General features: G+C 52.3%; 1 protein-coding gene across 1 annotated transcript in view; it reads right to left on the reverse strand.

The window, feature by feature from the left end:
- SHISA6 (shisa family member 6) overlaps window positions 1-19,877 on the reverse strand; it is a 260,291-nt gene extending 240,414 nt beyond the window's left edge. The window contains exon 1 of the mRNA XM_045164844.1: window positions 19,187-19,877. Coding sequence (XP_045020779.1) covers window positions 19,187-19,827 — 641 coding nt within the window. The 5' untranslated portion in view covers window positions 19,828-19,877. The remainder of the gene's footprint in view (window positions 1-19,186) is intronic.
- Between the last annotated feature and the right edge of the window lie 941 nt (window positions 19,878-20,818).

Genomic DNA, 20,818 nt, shown 5'->3' on the forward strand with positions numbered 1-20,818 from the left:
CATCCTTTCGGTCCATATGGACAGTGTAAATGGCAAACCCACAGCAGATTCGCTCCAGGCTTATTGACCAAGGAGGACCTGGCCAAGAAGAGATGTTCAACCTACAATCAGGACTCTTGGGATTGGTTGGGGGTGCGTAGGGGGTGGCTCTTGGTACTCAATCCTGAGAAGCCATGCCGATGCTGAGGGCTGAGAAGTGAAGGGCAAGACGCCTCTCTGGAGAACATCAGGTGCCCCAGAGCATCCCTGCTTGCTGCTGGAGGAGTTCTAACTGGGTTACAGCCAAGTTGTCTCCTCCTGAAGGTAATGACTTGCGTGATACCCTCTCCAGGTGCCCTGTTGGCAGGGCTGCGTTGGGCTGCCCAGTCGAAGGAGAAGGATGTGTGCTGAACAGACAGGCTAGCTAGGCTGTAGGGACCCTGCCCTGTGTGGTCCCAAGGAGGCCACGCCCACAGCAGGCTTCTCTGCCTCCTGAGCACCGCCCCCCTAGGGTTCCCCCCTGCCCAGCGCCCTCGGGCAGTCAGAAAGGTGGTCCTTGTTCCTGGATGGTGCTGGGCCCCCGTCCATCACCTCACACCACCTTCTCTCAGCTCCTCAGATCGGTGACCTCCCTCCTTACTCCTGTTCCTCTCCACTTTCCATCTCCTTCTCTCCAGGGTGCTCAATAAATATTACTCTAATTCTGAAATGTGCGATCCCAGCCTCACCTAATTAATTTGGATACGCCGGAGGAAATGGGTTAAGGCCTGAGCTACTTTCTCACCGTAGGAGAGAAAATTGGTCACTGAGGAAGAATGAAGGGGATTTTGCGATAGAGCGGCCGTTTCTTTCAGGGATCGGAGGAAGGGGCAGAGACTCAGAAGAAAGGGAAAGAGAAGGTCAGACAGTGACAGAGAGACAGCAAGGGAGCAAAAGAAGGACAGAGGTAGAGACAGAGAGGGAACGGAAGTGGGGGTCAGGGAGAGATGGACAGAAAGGGAGCCAAATAGATGGGAAGAGAGTCAGAGCCTCAGAGCCAGAGAGAGGCAGAGGGCAAGATTCAGAGATGATGGAGTAAACAGAGACAGTGAGACAGGGAGCGGGGCAGGGAACGGAATCAAAGGGTCAGAAACAGGCAGGCAGACAGAGCCAGAGAGAAAATGGGACACAGAGTCAAAGAGAAACTCAGAGAAAGAAAGAGATCCAGAATGCAAGAGATGGGGAGAAGGGATCAGAGAGAGACCTCCCCGGGGAAAGAGAATCTGGGGGAGAGAGATAGACTGGCCAGTGAGGACTGAAACCGGTTCCCAGCCAAGGGCAGCCCCCCCCCCCACCCCACCCCCCATGCCAACTACAGAGGTTCTAATTTAAGAACTTGAAGAATCTGGTTCTCTGTCCTGTTCATCCCAACTCCCCAACCTCCCCCTCCCCCAGAGCCACTTCACTGCAGTATCTGGATACAGGAAACTAAGCGATGCTTTTTGCCTGAATTATCTACCTAATTGTTTTGGTTCGCCGCACATGGATTCCTTGGCGTCTGTGAATGTGTGGCAAGCAGGGGAGAGTTAATTAATTGGGCAGCAAATCTGAGCAGGGAAAACAGTCATTCTGATCACTCAAGCCAGGAAATGTTCATGTTCTTCAGGACTCATTGTTTGTGTGTTAACCATCTGCTGAACTGAGTTGCATCTTACACGTGGAGAACACTGAATGGGTTCTAAGGGTCTCACCTGCCTTGTCCGGCATGGTGCCTGTACCAAACCTGGAACCTTCGCAGCTACGGTTACCCCAATTTTAAACATGAAACTGAGGCTCAGGCTAATTCTAGGACCGAAACATTGATGGAACTGAAATTTCAACTCAGGGCTTCTTTGCTGGAGTCCTGATGTCCTTCTGCTCACTTTCCTAGGAATTGTCAGCTTGAATGAGTTCTCCCATTCTAGCTGAGTCTGCTAATTTAGCAAATGCCAGTTAATATTTGGGCGTGGAGAAACAATTAGTCAATGAGTGGTTCAGGTCAAGACCAATTATTCGTTCGCTTAACACCTTGGTTAATGTTGTCAGTGGTCTCAAGGAATCAAAGTGAGTTTGTATTTTCCTAAGTATTGAGTTATCACAACCCCTGTAGGGACCAAGCCCAGTCAACATTCTGATATGTGCTACTTGCATTCGAGACATGAAATCTGTCTCAAAAGGGCAAATGATTCCCTAACATTAGAAAAGTAAAGAAAACCTTGGTTATAACTCTGCTTCATAGTCCTGCCAGCTTGGGAAATTAAAGGCTTTAATTTACTGAGCAATTACTATGTGCCAGACATAGTGCTAAACCCTTTGATGTGTGATCTTATATAATCCTCAAAAGGACCCTATAGAGTAGGTGCAATTGGTAACCACAGTTTACTGATGAGAAAATTAAGATGAAGAGATGTTAGATATCTTGCCCAAGGTCACACAGCTTGAAGGAAAGTTGCATTGCTCAAGGTAGCCTGGAGTTACAACTCCCCTGCAGGTCCTCCCCACCATTCTAGGCAAAACAAAGAACTTTCTCACCCAAAGAAAAAAAATAGACTTTAGGTTGATTACGCCCAGCTCCAAGCCAGCCCAGCCTCTGGCTGATCTCCAGAACTCCTTGCCCCAGCTGTTTAAGAGATAACTACTCCCAGCAACCTTGGAGAAGAACAGGCCCCCTTAAGACAGTAGCTTTCTACATACATGCCTATATATACTTACTCTTTTCTTAGATAAGTACAGCAGCTTGCTAATCTGACTGCTGCCCCTTCTCACCTCATTAAAGGTGATCTGTTCCTGTAGAGTGCCAGTCTCGTTCTTTTTCTGAACCTCTCCTACTCTAACTCCGAACGTTAAATAGCTAATAGGCGGTAAATCCAGATTTCAAATGTAAGTGGGTTCAACCACAGAGGCTGACTTTATACCACTGAATTATCCATTCACCCATTTGTCTGTCTATTCATCCATCCATCCGTCCCATCCATCTACCCAAACATCAACCTATCTATCCTTCCATCAGTTCATCCATCCACCCTTCCATCTATCCATCCTCCATCCATCCATCTTTCCTTCCAATCCTCCATCACTTAATCATACTTACTTTTTCACCTACTACTTACTTTTTCCTACAATGGTCTCTGAATATGACATTGTACAGTGTGTTCAATCTTTAGTAGAAAAATCTACCCAGACAGAACTCAGTGGTCACCCAACTGCCCATTTCTATTCACCTCCGTGAGTCATCACCATCAAAATCAACAGCGATGGAAGTTTTTACATTGTGCCAGCAGGCACTCTTCCACCAAATGAAACCCTTGAGTAGAACACCAGTACACTTCATTAGACCCCTGCTCTGCACAAGCCCTACTCTACAGAGTTCTTGCCCTCCATCCAGAAGTCCCAGGACTTTGCGGAGTTTCCAAGTTTGAAAACAAATGTGGCAAAAGAGTGCCCTATAAAATACCTGGAACTGTTTTGTCCTGATCATCACTCACTGAGCAGAAAGGAAAACTTAGGTTCCCCTTAGATGAAGTGGGGAAGCTAGGAACACTCAGTTTATCTCAGAAGTCTTTTTGATCTCAATTCACATACTTTCCATGAAGATCCCATGTATATTTCTGCTTGCTGAAGCAGAACAAATGGAGGCCAGCCTTCTGCCTCTGCCATGTCTCTGGCTCTCAGGGCCACATAAACACCACGGAAGGGGGGAAATCAGTCTAGCTGGTGTTCAGTACGTTATTCAGTACCAAGAGCAAGGCAAGCCGGAGAGCTGAGACTCTTAATCAGGACCTTTCTCTTTTCCGGAGAAGCAGGAAAAAAAAAAAAATTATGCTTTCGGATAGGGTTGATAAAAGGCCAAACAGATGAACTATTCCACGAATAAGCTATTCTGGTTAACGTTTTTTTATTCCTAGCGACTAATGAGAACACTCTTGTTTTTGAAGAATTTTCTAAAAGCATTCCTGCCTAATTAAGTAGAGTATACTGAATATAATTACTTATAAAAAATGCAAGGTTCTTCCATGAGAGGGCCACCAACCTAATCTTTAGTTCTCTTCACAGAGAAAACTCAGTGGGATGGAGACAAGCTGGGAAATGGAATTCCTATAAAAACTGCGGAACGAACCATGGACGATTCTGATTGCTACTTCTGCGCTATTTCTCCTAAAAGTAGAGGGTAGACGTTCTACTCTGGTTAAATGAAATATCCTGGTTATTTGAGTCCTGGATGACTGAGCTTTTACTCGACCCTGCCACTCGGGAAATAGCCAGCATCCTCTCTCCCCTCAGCTTCATCCTTATCTGCTGGGCAGCCAGGGTGCTTTTATCCTCTGAAACACACACTCCAGACAACTGAAGTGAATATATTTTTAATAAACATGGACCAAGGAGAATGGCTTGATTCAGTTCTCCTTTTCCTGGTTCTCTCACAGTCCACTTGAAAAACACAGCTGCCAGCTTTGTGTGCGCACAAGACCGCTCTCCACATACACAGAGGCTCCGAATGGATAGCGAGAATCTCTTTTGTTGTGATAACAATGTTTGTGCATCTGCGCCCAGCCGTTCCCCAGGTCCGAGTTGTCCCCAGCCCAGTCGGAATTCATCACGGCCAATAACCACGGCCGAACTTAGCAAGGGAAAGCTCAGCTGGCCCGCTTTGCTTTTCAGGCCAGCAGGGCAATCCCTGCAACCCCGTGGGCACCTGTCCCCCACGGCCAGCCTCAGGCCCGGCACAGAGTCAACGCACATCCCAGGGAACCGTGATTCATTCCTAATAGTGTCTCCTCCCCACGCACCACCCTTGTCTCACAAATCACGTGAAAATCTACCCAGGCCTAGGAAATTCGGTAGCATCTACACTAAGTGCAGACTTTTTCGGAAACATTTAGGATTGTCTGAGCATCCATCAAAGATCTGAATGGGTGAAGGGCAGCTACCCTTTGGAAATGGGAAAATGGAAATGCTACTAAGATCTGTTAGCAGGACCACTTGGGCAGCCAGGTGACAGACGAGCTAATAAATAACCTGCCGCTGCTCTTATTATTGATACTGCTGGAGTCATCTTCTCAATTTGCTATAAGCACAGGCATAAATCTATAGGAGAGGCAAGAGGCAAGAGGAAGCTAGTATAACCTACTAGCTAAACATGGGGGTCTGGAGCCAGACTACCTGGGTCAGAATTCTGACAACTCAGGATATTGGTGGGTCTTCCCTGCTGGTTCAGAAGGTAAAGAATCTGCCTGCAATGCAGGGGAATCGGGTTCGATCCCTGGGTCAGGAAGATTCCCCTGGAGAAGGGAATGGCTACCCACACTAGTATTTTTGCCTGGAGAATCCCAAGGACAGATGAGCCTGGAGGGCTCTAGTCCATGGGGTCACAAAGAGTCAGACATGACTGAGTGACTAACACTTCTCACTTCACTTTCAGGATACTGGTGATCATGAGGTGGCTGCTTAAGTGCCCTGAGGTTCTGTGAACTTATTGAAAAACTAAGGCCAAAATACTAAGGCCTCAAAATAACGTCCACCTCTTAGGGTTATTACGAGGATTAAACAAGTTTGTATTTGTAGAGCACTTAGAACAGAACCCGGTACCTTGTAAGTACTACTTAAATACTTGACTAATAAATAAATCCAAATACAACCTCCCAGGGTCTACAGAGCCTCAGCCAATAGAACCACGAGGAAAGCACGTGTATACAGGTGGAAGAGGGGAGCCGGGCAGCTGACTCAGGCAAGCCAGATGGCAAAACGCCTGCCGTGGAGAGGGAGCCACATGGCAGGCCTGTGGCTACGGGTCATTCTGGAAGGGACCACCTACAGCCCATATTTTCCACTCAGGCCTGAGGTCAGAAATGCATCTGGTCACACACCGGCTTTGCCAAACTCTGAACTTGGATTCTGCAAGCCAAGTGCTGAGTGCCCGTTCCTCCCTGCAAGACCATCACAAGTCAGGCTTCCACTAGGGCGCAAAAAGCAAAACAAGGATTGTGTCCAGGCATTAAAAGGGCAAATGGGTTAGATGGACCAGGGCAACATTTTCTGCAAAAGATTCAGTTATTCTTTTTCTTTCCTCTTCCTACATCACTTTTTCTTTGTTTTCTTTTCTCTTTCTTCTTTCCTTCCTTCTTAAAAAAAAAAAATTATAAACATTATTGCCATTTCCAAGTTCAAGTTCACATCAATGCAACTATTGAAAGGGTGGGGTACCCAAGGGTGGAGGTTGCTCCACTGTGCTTAGTCACTCAGTCGTGTCCGATTGTTTGTGACCCCATGGACTGTAGCCCACCAGGCTCCTCTGTCCTTGGGGATTCTTCAGGGAAGAATACTAGAGTGGGTTGCCAGGCCCTCCTCCAGGGGATCTTCCCGACCCAAGGATTGAACCCAGGTCTCCTGCATTGCAGACAGATTCTTTGCTGACTGAGCCTCCAGGAAAGCCCAAGAATACTGGAGTGGGTAGCCTATCCCTTTTCCAGGGGATCTTCCTGACCCAGGAATCAAACTGGGGTCTCCTGCATTGAAGGTGGATTCTTTATCAGCTGAGCCACCAGGGAAGCCCATGCTCCAGTGGGCAGACCTCAGAAGGAAGTCAATACTGGCTTCCCACGAGAATTAACTGAACGAGAATTGCATCCGAGGAAGAGAATGTACCACCTCCAGGGGGAAAGGGAGCCCCAGCTCTTGACACATCTGGCGCCCCCAGGGAGAGGCACTAAAATGTGTCATCTGCCCCTGGGAACCAAGAGGGTCCATGAGTTTAAGATGTTAAAGACAAGCATTCACAAGAGACCACGTGCAGAGAACATTCTTATATGAGTGGAGTGTGCGAGGAAAATGCATTTTCTCCTACAGCCCAGGGCTGCCACGTGTTTAAGGACACGAGTTATCTCTGTGAACCTGAGCCTCTCAGGTGCGCTGAGAACAGAAGGGGCTGGAGAAGAACACGCCTCCACAACCGGAGAGTCTCCCACCCCAGAGCAGGGCAACAGGCCAGAGCAGAGCTAAGGGGCTCACCCATGGTCATGGGCACAGAAAGTGACAGAAGTTGTGATGAGCCTGCTTCCTATCTTCAGGAAACGCTTTAAGGCATAGAAAGACAGATGCTGACCTCCAGGAGTGAGAGGAAGGGGGCTTAGCTAGGAGTCCCTCGAGAGCCACCAAAGCAGGCCAAGGGAAAGAGGCCAAGGTCCTTTCCTGTAAGGGTGCCTCTAAGGATATCCTTTCTCATACTGTCCATGGGGTTCTTGAGGCAAGAACACTGGAGTGGTGTGCCAAATGGACTCGAGTTTGAGCAAACTCTGGGAGAGAGTGAAGGACAAGAAAGCCTGGCGTGCTGCAGTCCATGGTGTTTCAGAATGAGTCGGACAAGACTTAGCCGCTGAACAATAACAAAGAACATCCTATCTTGTCCTACAGTGGGTGCAATGCTGCCTGGTCAATCCAAAGAGTGGTGTCGGGACAGAGATGCAGGAACAGACACTAGGAAAAGAACGGACGGAGGCAAGACAGAGATCTCTGTCCTCTTAAACCCAGAGACAGGGCCAGCCATCCTGTCTGCTTCTAGGTCCCTAACCTCTCATGCCCAGCTGGTCATCCTGTGGCCCAAGGGAGTGAGGGGAGCCCCACGTGGTGGCATAATCCATCAAGGCTGAGAGCGAGAGAGTTTACGGATTCTAAAACCTCAGGGAAATACAAAAGAACAGAAAACAAAAAGAAGGGAAATTAGTGGGAGCCCCCAGAGGGAATTCAAAAGGGAATCTGAAGCAGCTCGACGGGCAAGCATCACCAATCCAGCAGAAATGGGGGCGGGCTAGTAATCCCACTCAATAACACAGACGTGGAAATTATAACACACTTGAAAGGAAATGCATTTTTACTGCTTCCTGGGCCATTGCAGGATTACCAACTAGGCTAAAAAAAAAATTGATCTTCGGAGAGCTACTTTATTGAAGAGATAAGAATGATTTGTAATTAGCATGCCGATTGTCTGCAGAAGAGCCCGCTTGAACACAGTCTGTCTTTCTGCCTGGTGGATGCACCCTGTAACATCCCTGCGGTCTCGTCTGAGCTATTAATCTGTTCATCAACTTTTTATCAGACAAGAGAAAAGAAAAGCAACTTCACCGAGGTCCCATTTGGACAAATTTTGAATTAGCAGAGTCTGAATCGATGCAGTCTAATGAAGTTGCAGCAGGACAGGACAAGTTTAAGAAGGAGGACTAGAGGAAGCGAGGAAAGGAATAAAAGAACTCTCAACAGAGGAGGAATCAAAAGAAGGACAGATGGAGACAGAGGCCGTGGTGGTCAAAGACACCGAAAGGAACAAGAAGCAACATTTTAATGATGTGACTTAAAAGACGGAGAAGCGGCAGATCCTCTGCTGAAAGCCGGGTTCTCTTCGCAGATGCTCGGGGTGGGGGAGGGGGCGCTGGCACAGAGGTGGGTAAGAAGCTGGCTGTTGAGGATCTGAGAACAGAAGAGCTGAGTGAGTTCCCTTAGCCTGAAGAGCCTTCCGAGCCAACAGGACAGCATTCCTAGGAATGTTCAGGCAGGTTTCTCAGGATACAATAAAAAGGCAGAGAAGATCCAAGAGGGAAACTGGAGTCCAGATTCTTCCAAAAGTTCTGGAGCAGCTTCAGCACGTGGGCTGGTTAACATAGGGCTACCTTCAGTTGCCCAGACATGGGTGACCGAGGCCAGAGTCCCTACCGACAGGATCTGAGGCTGATCAGAGGACTGAGGGAGCAAAGCTCTCCTGGACACATCTTCTTTGCTAGTATGGGGTTCGGCCCCCTCCCTGCCCCAGATCCCGGGGGTCTGTACCCCAGGACCTCAGAGTCTGGGGTGGGTGGGACGGTGGATGGGTTCTGGACATATTCCCCTCCTTCTCACTCTGGCCCCTACTCCCAGGGTTCAAATCCCTCTTCGCTGGACCAGCAGGACGGAAGGAAGAGGGAAGTGTTGACTGTCTGGGTGGGAAGCCTCCTTCCCAGAAGAGGATATTTGGCTGAGGGAACGGCGACTCTGTCCAGAGGACAGATGTCCTAAGTAATGAGACTTTAATGTCGGAGCTAATGGGAACAGTACACGAGACCAAATGCCAAAAAAGCAAGGAAGAATGAGAGTGTTTGTGAAGCCTGCAGAAAGCTGTGACTCCCCTCCCAAACGCTGGGGAACGGGGCCAAGTGCGTGGCCACCCAAAGCCCGACTGGAACTCAGCTTCCACGGGTCCCGAGGTGGGGACAGTAGCTCCAGGGCAAAAGGGTCCAGGGTTCTCCTGCCCCTCTGACCAGGGTAGGGGCTGCAAACAGTGCCCAGAAACCTCCATGCTCCCACACCTGCCTTGATCAGAGGGTTAAGGACCTAAGCTGCAAACCCAGTAATGTGAGCTCTGCCAGACACCACCACCATGGCTGTGACCATTACCATGACCACCGCCAGCGGTCAAGATGGCTGAAGCTAGAGAGCAAAACCCAGGGCTCTTTCCTTTTCATGGGCTTTTCAGGACAGAAGGCTTGAGGCCTGGAGAAGTAGAGAAACTCCAGTGAAGATTGAGGAATGAGAACGCAGGGCGCAGAACATCGAGACGAGAAAGAGCAGAAGTAGAGCGGGGAGGCAGGGTGAGCTGGCCAGGATTCTGGGTCTGGCGAGTGCTGTGCTCGATGTTATAAATGGGGCAGAGTGGGGAGCTGTGATAAATGGAGCTGTTTGTGAGCCGTACGTCTTTGTAATTCAAACTGAGAATGGTGCGAGGTCCATCCTCTCGCCCCTCAAATCGCTTCTTTCCTCTCAGGAGCCAGGACTCCTGCAGAATTGCTCTGGGAGCATCCTTTCAATATTGCAATGGTTTAAGGGAGAAGTTGTTTTACGGTCTTTTTTTTTTCCCCAATTAAAACCAGCGTGTTTTTGTGTGTTTTTACTTTTTACCTTTTCTTGGTATTGTCTTCACAATCCCCCACCAGTATAATCCATTCTCGAAGAGAAGCCCTTTTCACTGCCTCGGGCGCCTTATGCCTGCATGCAATGCAAATGAGGCCACCAGCCCAGGTTCGAGGTACCCGGTCCTTAGGTCATTCATTCTCCAGTCCCTTACAGACATGACACATCTCAGGGGACAAGACCCTGATGCTGGGAAAGATTGAGGGCAGGAAGAGAATGGGGCGACAGAGGATAAGATGGTTGGATGGCATCATCAACTCAATGGACATGAGTTTGAGCAAACTCTGAGATAGTGAAGGACAGGGGAGCCTGGAGTGCTGATGTCCATGGGGTCACAAAGAACTGGACACAGCTGAGTGATTGAATAACAACAACAGGGGATGATTTCTTTGCTTTCTCAAGTAGTCTAAGCATCACTGATTCATTTATGTTCAGGAAGGTGAGAGCCAGGTGACCCGCTGGCCCGCAAAGGAGACAGTGGCCAGCTAAGGACTAGCTGTGTGATCTTGGGCAAGTTACTAAGTCTCTCTGAGTTGATCCTGTCATCTGTTAAACAGGCTCCAGACTCAGGGTGGGAGACGGATGCAGTGAGCTCACACAGGATGCCAGGTACAGAGGGAAGTCCTAGAGGAGGGGGTGCTCTTCTGAGTATTTCCCCATCCCCTGCAACCCCTGCTTCATCCACAGGACCTTGAGTCCTCACCTAACTGAGCTCTCAGGTCCTCAACACCGGCTTTCTGGAGCGACAAGTGATGCGGTCGTGCATCAGAAGCTCCAGGGAGACACTTCTGGATGCCTGAGCAGAGGGAGGGGGACGGCCAGCCGCAGAGCAGAACTGACCCCTCCCAGAGTGCTCCAGAGTGACCGTGTGGGGCTGGTGGGAGCAGAGGCTTTGCCCCAGCCCCTCAGCACCCACTGGCTCCCGACTGAGAAGAAGGCACCCTGCCCCACCCACAGAAGCGCAGCCCACTGCCTCCCCAGCACCAAAGAGAAACAAGACTTGGCCACAACTGCTACACCTGGAGGCTCCTTGTCACCTGCTCTTAAACTCAGCCTGCCCCATCCTGGCTCCATTTCTGTGATCCACCCCATGGAATGAATGTACTTTTGGGGGTCTGGGGAGGCGCAGTTATCACACGAGGACTCTCCCAGCAATGCTCACTGGAAACCCCATCTTTTTGTGCTTGCAAACACTTCTGCTTCATCAGTAGCTGTGTAGCCCAAGAGGTGACCTCATCTGAGTGCCAAACTGCAGAGGTGCTGGCATTTCTGATGGAGGGGAGGGAAGTCAGAGCATGGCAGGCACCCGGCTCTGACTCCCATGCCTGGCCGCATGCATCCCAAAGAAATTGGGTCCCTTTACCCTCAGAATCAAACTAGGAAAGTTGGGTTACCTGTCTACTATCTCATGCAGGAATGTGAGACCATTTTTAATCTTTTCTGGGTGGTTATTTGAGCCCTTTGCTACACATTGAACCCCCTCTTCTCCCCCTCTCCCAGCTCCTCTGCTGTCTGCTGAGACACATTGTGAGAACACAAAGCTGTTTTTCTTAAGGGCAGTAATCATCCTTCCATGTAGGGAGGGGCCCTTTCCTAGCAGTCATCACGAGCAGAGGACTCGAATGCATTCAGTACCGGGATGCCTCCTCTGGGCACCTGCCTTTGGAGGCAGCTGACGCGGCCCCTGGGCAAGCAGGTCTCCCTTCTTTCTGATCAGTAACGAGCCCAACACCTCTTTCATTCATCAGCCTCAGCCCCACGACATCGATGCTTATAACCATCTACCCTAGGAGGATAAAAATATGCTAGCATGATGAAACGTCAAAACAACACACATGGGCTCTGAAAACACTTCCAAGAGAGGAACCGTGGCAAAAATTTCTGGGGAAGAATCAGCAGGTGGCTTCCCAAGGCGACCACCGAGAAGGATGACACACAAGGACAGGTACATCCTTCTTCTTTTCCAGGAGGACTTGGGCATGTTGTGGGCAAAAACCCCAAACTGCAAGCCACAGAGGTGAATTTCAACAGAATGATGGAACCCAAGTTTCCAGCTTCATCAGTCATCCTCCTCGAACCTTCTCTGGTCCCCTCAATTTATATGCACCCTGGCCCTGTGGTGTCTCGGCCCAGAGCTGAGAAAGAGCAAGATGAGCACCAATGAAGGTGCTTCCGTGGGTCATAGAGCTGTCTTACATGCAGGAGCCGTCCTGGAGGACAGACCTGAAATCACCCACTTTGGGGGCCAAGGGATGTCTGGGGGCACTCTGAAAGTGAAAGTCAAATCAGTCGTGTCTGACTCTGTGTGACCCCATGGGCTATATAGTCTATGGAATTCTCCAGGCCAGAATACTGGAGTGGGTTGCTATTCCCTTCTTCATGGGATCTTCCCAACCCAGGGATCGAACCCAGGTCTCCCACACTGCAGGCAGCTTCTTTACCAGCTGAACCACAGGGGAAGCCCAAGAACACTGGAGTGGGTAGCCTATCCCTTCTCCAGCAGATCTTCCCAACCCAGGAATCAACCCCGGGGTCTCCTGCATTGCAGGGGGATTCTTTACCAACTGAGCTATCAGGGGTGCTCTGGTCTCTGGCAAAAACTGAAACATGCATCTACCTGGTGGGTTCCAGCATCCCCACCCATTGCTGGGAGAGATAGAAGGCATTTACAGCCCGTGTGTTTAATTACAGGTTTCTGCCCATAGTTTTATCCACGACCCATTGCTCTGGTTCACAACTGTTTGGCTTGTGCTGTATTTTCCTTCTTCAAATGGTCTGCATTACTCAGCTCTTATTAAAGGATCATAATAATAACCTCAGAGCAGGGTACTGCCCTTTACAAAGGAATTTGGAGAAACTGCCAGGGACCAAGGAAGTGAATGGAAGTCATTTTAGTGGATGGAAAAAAATGAATGAGAAAAGGGCTTGAAAAAAAATGTAGGGAAGTAGGAGGAGGGAGAAGGCTGTCACTCACATCTCTAAATATCTGAAAGTTATCTGGTGATGACTAAGACACACGTACATAAAGTAAAATAGAAGAGATTTTCCACTGGGTGAAAAGATAAGGCTTGACCTGGTGGCCCAGGACACCAGCACCACGGCTTCTAGTTCAAGATCGCTCATTCTCTCCCTGGGGACCCTTGGCATTGTCATCTGGCCTCCCTGGGCTCCAGCTGCTTGGCTTACAAAATTAGAGAGCTAAGTTAAATGACTAGACTGCAATAAAAACTCTATGGTTCTACGCCCATGGATGACGAAATAAAAGAAAGTACTACTCTGACTTTTCAGAACATTTTGGTTTTACTTCCAGAAATTTAAATATATATATATATATATATATATATATATATATATAGATGAGGTTAGCAATGTGCCCTGAATGGGTGAAAAATAAGCCTGCTCAAGCCCAAGGAACTGAGACCTTCTGAGAGGGCACTGATAAACCTTCCCACCAAGCCCTCGTCCCTGTCTGCAGCATCTGAAAATGAAGACGCTGGCAGTGTGAGTCATAAATGTGACCTGGGGAGAAATAAAAGGTAGGTGTTTCCTAAGATAGAGGTGGGGGGTGAGAATCACATTTTTAAATGTATTTCAAACATAAACTTGGGCTCAGTGGTAAAAGAATCCGCCTGCCAGTGCAGGAGATACTGAAGACACGAGTTTGATCCCTGGGTTGGCAAGATCCCCTGGAGAAGGAAATGGCAACCCACTCCAGTATTCTTGTCTGGAGAATTCCATGGGCAGAGAAGCCTGGTGGGCTATAGCCAATGGGGTCACAAAGAATTGGACACGACTGAGAGACTGAGTACGCACACAAAAATGAATGCAACACAGGCCCTCATCAAGTCCATTAAAGTTCCCTTCCCCATCACCCATCTGAGATGGTCTTTATACTAGGAAGTTCAAACCATAACTCTGTGGGTCCATGGGATATATATTGTCAAGGGATGTAAGACAAAATGCACTTGAATTCATCCTAATTTCAAAAATAAGCTTCTGCAAGACTTTGAGCCAGAGGGATGGGGGTGGCAGAGAAGGCCAGTGATGATACCCAGCAGCCAGGGGCTGGGAGCTCCTGCCACCACTCGGTGGGGATTCTCACTGATTCTAGGGAAGGAGCCAAACTGAAGACCTTGGGACCATCCCTTCAGGCCATGGAGAGCCAGGCAGAGGAGTTAGGAAGCGGAAGCTTCTTTCTGAGTAGTTCCCTTCTCTCCCAAACCCCAGGGCCTGTCCATCTGGGATCATCTCTTGGTCAGCTCACTTTTTCAGCTCTTAACCACTGCTTCCTGCACAGTTGATCTGAAATCAACTGCATACTCACTCTGATCTCTCATTAAAACAGGCTGAAAACAATGTACTGGGCTTTTCCTCCTCCCATGTCCTAGCAGCCGGAAACTGTGGGTCAACTCTTAGGACCACAGCAGGTTTCTCCAAATGAACGTGCTCTGAGTGTGGGCAGGAAAGGGGACATAAGTGCACGCCTTCCAGAGCTGAGGTGGGGGTGGAGCACCCAGGAAGACAGCAAACAACTTTCCAGGGAGGACTCCCCAAGTGCCAGGATTTTTGCAAGGCTGACCGACTCCCTCAAGAAGGAACTCTGCTTAGGGACTTCCCTGGCGGTCCAGTAGCTAAGACTCTGAGCTCCCAATGCAGGGGGCCCAGGCTTGATCCTTGCTCAGGGAACTAGATCCCACATGCTGCAACTAAAACCTGGCATAGCCAAGACTGGCATGCTGCAGTCCATGGGGTCACAAAGAGTCGGACACGACTGAGAGACTGAACTGAATTGATATATATATATATATATATTTAAGACTGAACTCTGCTTAGCCTCATGGGTCAAAGGTAACAGGCTTACATTTTATGATTTGAAATGCTCCATGCCAATAGCCGGTGGGCAGGGCTCATCTGTTGACTGAACACACACGCACATGGCTGCAGGGGTCAGGAGGAAACCAAGAGCTGGGGATCTGGGCAATGCAATCCACCTCTGGCACCTGGTCACCTTCCTCCCTTTCCTATTTTTGCTCCTTTCTGTCTTCCTGGTATCCTTCCCCTGACCCCTCCTCCCATAAGCCTTCTTAAATTCTTCCACAATTTCACTTCTCTCTCTGCATTATTTTTTTTTTTAACTCCAAGAAAATGGAAAACATGCAAGGCTAAGACCTTCAGTCCAAGGCAAGATGCATTTTTTTTTCCTTTCCCTCAAACTGCTATATTTGAAGTTTAAAAAAATAAAAACAAAATACAAGTTGACGCTCGGTTTAGATCAATTCATTCTAGTGAGCCCACAGTGCTTCAAAAAATGGAGTGTTTGAAGCGATTTGACAATTCATTGCCCAGGAACCTGGGAAGAGAACTCACTAAATCAGTTGGCAGAGTGGTCCTGCTGCCGCAATTACGTGGCCTATGCGGACAAAACAGGGCTCTTCGGGTTTGTAATTAATTTCTGTAGGAAGAAAAGGTAGGACACAGTGTTCCCTTGATGTTTCTAGAAATAAGCAGAAGAACTCAAGATGTAGGCCCATTTTGATTAGGTTACCTGGGGTCATGAATACGCTTCCTTTTCCCTAATGACATCAGCTCAGGTTTTTTTTCCCATGGCCCTGAGCACTTCTCCACGCCCATCTGCACCTTAAATTCCTCCATCCTTCATCCCTGGGCAGGCAGAGTGAGGACCCCGGGCATCTCTGGCCTCACCCACTGCACCTACAGCATCCTAAAAGCTTCCTGACCCATCTGCTCACTAGCCATTTAAAAAAAAAAAAAAAGCCACACTGTTCCTCAGAATGATTCTCATCTCCAAGACTCTAATGAATCAACACAGGGTGAGGAGGAGGAAGGAACCGGTTGGAATGTGAACGGGCTGGTTCAGAACTGAATGTCAACAGGGAGCCCTTCCCTGAAGGCGTGTTCTGGGCAGAGCCCTTGCCCCTGGAGGCCTCAGCAGGCCCTCACTGAACAGACAGCCCCAGGGAAGCGTTGGCAAAGCTGTTCAGGAACACTGAGCTCGGCGGGGACCCGGGGACAACCTATGGTCCGGCAGCTTGAGTCTCAGCCTGGGAAGGTGCAAAGGAAGGGCCAGATGAGGCTAAGATCCTGGTGGGAAGTGGGGTCCCAGGTGGGAAAGGCAGGCGCCTGATGTCCAGGGCTCTCCAGAACCAGAGCCCGGCTCCACCTCTGGTCCCCAAGGCCACTTCTCTCCCCGCCCTGGGGTCCAGCTGAGAGTCCGTGCTCACATGCTTCGGTGTGAGAGCTGGTGGGTTCCCTGCAGATGCGGGGCGCAAGGGGATGGCTCACACAGACGGCAAGGTCTAATCACTTCTGGAAAAGACTAAATCTATTCCTCCCTGCAGGGGCTGGAGAGGGGAGAGGGAGGCCCACCCTGAGGGGTGCGCGCAGGGCAGGTGGAGGGCCAGCCAGGCTTGGACACCCGAGGAGGCAGATGGCCCATCCTGAGGCACATACTTCTTTTGACCCTTCCATCGCTCCCACAAACGTCCCTCCTGCTCAGCCCGTCTGCCCATCTACCATCTTCACAGAGGCTCACACGCTGGAACAAGTCAAATAACCTTTGCCATCTCAGAAAGGAAATGCCTTTCCTGAACTATTTCAAGGAGTACGGAACAGAGCCCACATCCCACCTCCTCCGTGGACCTCTGAGGAGTACACATTCCTTCTCCCTCACTTTCTCCAGGGAGGACTCATTACAGTGTGAATATTTACCTCTTTCTTCCCTGCCCAACAAGACAATCTGCACCCTAACTCCCTGGGACAGCAAACAGTGACCTCCAAGCAAAGTGGGAGCATGGTGGTACCACGCGGGCACACCCAGGAGTCAGTGGGCATCTCCTGCTAATGTGCAAACTCACCCTGCCAGCCTGGTAAGGGAGAGGTTGGGGTGGGCTGCGATGTGCCTAAGTGGTCCAGAACTGAAAAATAAGTTTCTCTGATCTGCCCAAGGTCACTCGGGGAGTGTCCTAGATGGCTCGCTCATGCTCCATCCCCTCCCCCACCCCCTTAAACATAGAGACAGGCTCTGTCCCCTACCTAACAAGCATCAACACGACGGCTTCCCAAGCACTGATCAGGCGAGCCTGCAGCTGCTGGAAGAGGTGCTGTGAACTGAATAAAATCGGAGGTGAATTTGAGGGAGAAACAGCCCACATTTACATAATGGTCTGAGGGCCGAAACTCATCACCCTTCCCATGGCTACCTCTCTCCCCCAAGCTCGGAGAGAAACGGCCCCCATGGCATCACACTGAGCTGCACACCCATATACACAGTAGTCACCCTAGTTTGGGGTGGGTTGGGGATTCAGTGTGGTGAGGCAACAGGGACGTCTCCCTCCAAGGTCACAGCCCACAGGACAGAGGCCAGAGCCAGCCTCCTCAGGCCACCTGCATCCTCCCAGAGGATGATGAATAAATTCAGTAAGAGGTAGTGGAAAAGGCAAGGGACGGGTTTCCCCAAGGGGTGCAGACAAGAACGGCTTGGGGACGAGAGAAACCCAAAGAAAGCTTTGTGGGAATCAGCCAGCCAGAGACCACAGCCAGCCTGGAAGGGGTGACGAGAGGCCAGAACAGTCAAAGAAAGCGGAGGTGGACAACCCTGGGAACTTGGAGGCAGAAGCAGAGGAAGAAGGACCCCGCACACCTGCTTCAGGAAGGGGAGCCAAGAGAGAGGATTCTTTGCCAGATGAAACCCGAAGGACAGAGTGCCTTGCCCTCCATCCCCCGGCCCTCTGCTTTTAAGAACCAGGACTGACCACAAACTATTTGTCACAACTCCTCCATCATTTTCCCTCCAGCCACTGACTTACACCCTGAGAGACAAGGTTGGGGTGGGATGGAGCAACGGTGCTTCAGGATTAATGAGCGATGACGATAAACCCATCTCCTTTCGGAAGCTCAGTTCCAACACTCAAGTTTGTCAATATTAAAGTACTCATACTTTGTGGATTTTGACTCAAAATCAGCCACAGAGCATCATCTTTTTTCAACACCCTCAGTATCCAGGGGGAAAAAAAGAGATGCCCAGAAATTTCTATCTGCCTTTCTCTCTCTTCATCAAGGTACAGGTGATTAATGTCCTCAGCAGTGAGGGAAGAAGGTTTTCAGGCTAAAAGGATAACAAGCCGAGTGCAGAGATGAGCTGAAGCTCTAGGACTCTGGGTGGGAGCCTGCAGGCAAACTCAGAAGGAGGGCTGGTCTGGGGGGTGGTCTCCATGACTAGGGCAGTGCCCACATCATGTGCCAGAAACGGAGGCACGTTCCAGGGCAGGGTTCGTTCCTTGAAAGACTCTGCTGAACCATGTCCAGCCATTTATCAGAGCTGAGCTTGTGTCCCCTGGGTGCATGGTTCCCTGAGTTGTAAAGAGAGCCTGGTTTCCCCATTCCCTCGGCTTGGACCTCCCAAGGGGTGCTCCGGAAGCTAGGGTGGTGGGGTGGGAGGCAGTCAGGGTGGAACGCTGGACAACCATATCTTGAGCCCTTGGTGTAAGTTTTGGCAGGAGGCAGCCCCCCACTGCCTCCCCGGTGTAAGCAGTGAAAGGTGCCCACCGGGTTGAACACAGCAAGCAGCATTCACTCTGAGTTCTGCCCACAGGGCTTAAAAGAACAAGTCCTCCAGTCTCAGCAGGGCAGATAAGCATCCTACTCGGCAGGATGCAATGAAGAGAAACCATCTGCCCTTGGTCAAGACGGAATGCACAAATTTGAATTCCTGCTTACCCAGGAGCTCCCTTTCCCTATCACCCCCATCTCTCTAAACACCCGGGAACATTCAGTCTACACTCTTTTCAGTAAGGTTCTAACACTGTTCAGCTCCCTATATCCAGTATGACTGCTCTGGCTTGATTCAGAAAACCAAATGCAATAAGCGCCTACAGCGAGGTGCCCACCTGCCATGAAACCTGCACCCTGGAACCCCACCCGGGATTATTGGAAGGTGCGCAATTCTTACACTCAAACTCTGGGATTCCACCAATATCTATTTGGCCCTGTAAATATCCCTACCAACCAAAGCGTGCGTTCCCGGTTCTGAAGAAATGGAGCAGAGGGCGCTGAAGACTGATTTATTGCCCGTCAAAGAGGCAGGGGAGGGAAGTTGACTTAAGAGAGTGGAGGCAGCCCGGGGAGAGCGGTGGGTGAGATGCCAAGAGGACAGGGAAGCCTGACAAGAGGGGTGAGCCGCCGGGAGAGAGGCTGGGGGGACGGGCGGGGCCCCCCACTCACCCGGGGCGGCCGCTCTCACCTGTGGATGTTCATCTCCCGCGGCGGGCGGTGGGCCTTGTCGTAGGAGACCTTGGCGAAGACGCCGGCCACGATGACGAAGGCGATCACCCCGCAGGTGATGTAGACGGTGAAGTTGGTCTTGTCCTTCTCCGGATCGTACTTGTTCTCGGGCCCCGGCGACACCACCTTGGTGCTGGGCGTCTGCACCCACACCGGGCTCTGGTAGTTGGTGCACTGGCGCTGATCCAGCTTCTCGTGGCGCTTCTTGCAGCAGAAGCGGTAGTAGCAGGTGCCGCAGCAGTACAGGTAGCCGCTCTCGCTGTTGTTGCACTCGAACTCCTTGTCGTACTGGCCGCTCACGTCGTAGTAGCCCCAGCACGTCTCGTAGGTGACGGCCGCGCTGGCCGCCGCCACCGCCGCCGCTGGCTGTCCTCGCCGGCTCCCCGCCTCCGGGCTGCCGGGCGCCCGGACGGTGCCGTTCAGCTCGCGGCCGCCCCGGGCCAGGGCGCCCCCGGGCCGCCGGCCCCCGACGGCCGCGGCGCCGGCGCTCAGGGTCCGGTTGGCGGCACGGCCGCGGGCGCCCCAGGCTCCGGGCATTAGGTCCAAGGGCTGGAGCGAGAGCAGCGGCAGCAGCAGCAGCAGGAGGCGCCGCAGCGCCATGGCGGGGCCGGGCGGGAGGGCGCGGGAGGCTTCCGCGGCAGGCCGCTCCCCGGGCCGGCCGGGCTCCGAGGGGGGCCGCGCGGGCCGGGCGGGCGGCGCGGGGCAGTCAGCGGCACCTGGGCGATGGCGCCATCGGGGCGCGGGCGGGCGGCGGGCGGCGGCGGCGGCGGCAGCGCGCGGTGCGCACGGACCAGCCCAGCGCGGGCGGCCGGGGCTCAGGCTGCGCGCCGGCTCCGCGCTCCCCCCGCGGGCTCGGCGCGCCTCCCGGGCAGCCCCATCCCCCGCCGGCGGCGGCAGCGGCGGCCCCGCGCGCGGCTCGGCTCAGGCGGGACCCGAAGCGCGGCTCCGGGCGGCGGCGGCAGCAGCGGCGGCGTGGCCCCGTCCGGGCGGATCCTGCGGGACAAGACGGAGAGCCGGTCACGGGGTGGGGCGACCGGGAGGCGGGCGGCGGGCGGCGGGCGGGGAGGGAGCGCGCAGCCCTCGAGGAGCAAGGCTGGGGCCGGGAGGGGCGCGGAGCCCGCTCCCGAGACGGGGCCCGGCGGCCCCGGGGCGCACCGGCCGCCCGATCCCCGGCCGCCGGCCCCGCGCGCGCGCGCGCCCCCGCCGGCTCCCAGGGACGGAGCGGGCCGTGGCCGGGGTCGGGAGGCGAGCGGGGGAGCGCGCGGGGCCCGACCTCACTCACTCACCATGCCCGGCTGCGACTGCAGAGGCGGCGGCGCGGCGGCCGGAGCAGGAGGGCGGGCGAGCCGGAGCCGCCGGCTGGCCGCCTGCACTAGTGCCGGAGCGTGTGCGAGAGGAGCGAGGGAGACACGCACTCACACACCCGCACACGCGGGAGCGCCGCGCGGGGAGGGGACGGCCGGGCCGGCAGGGGAGGGGAGGGGAGCGGAGCGGAGGGGGGCCGCCGCTCGCCGCCGCCCACGTCTGCGCTCCCGGGCGCCCGGGGAGGGGGCGCTCCACTCCGTGGCTCCCCGCTCGCGGCGCGAGCTCC

Source organism: Bubalus bubalis, chromosome 3 (genome assembly GCF_019923935.1).
Source record: "Bubalus bubalis isolate 160015118507 breed Murrah chromosome 3, NDDB_SH_1, whole genome shotgun sequence".
NCBI classification, from domain to species: domain Eukaryota; kingdom Metazoa; phylum Chordata; class Mammalia; order Artiodactyla; family Bovidae; genus Bubalus; species Bubalus bubalis.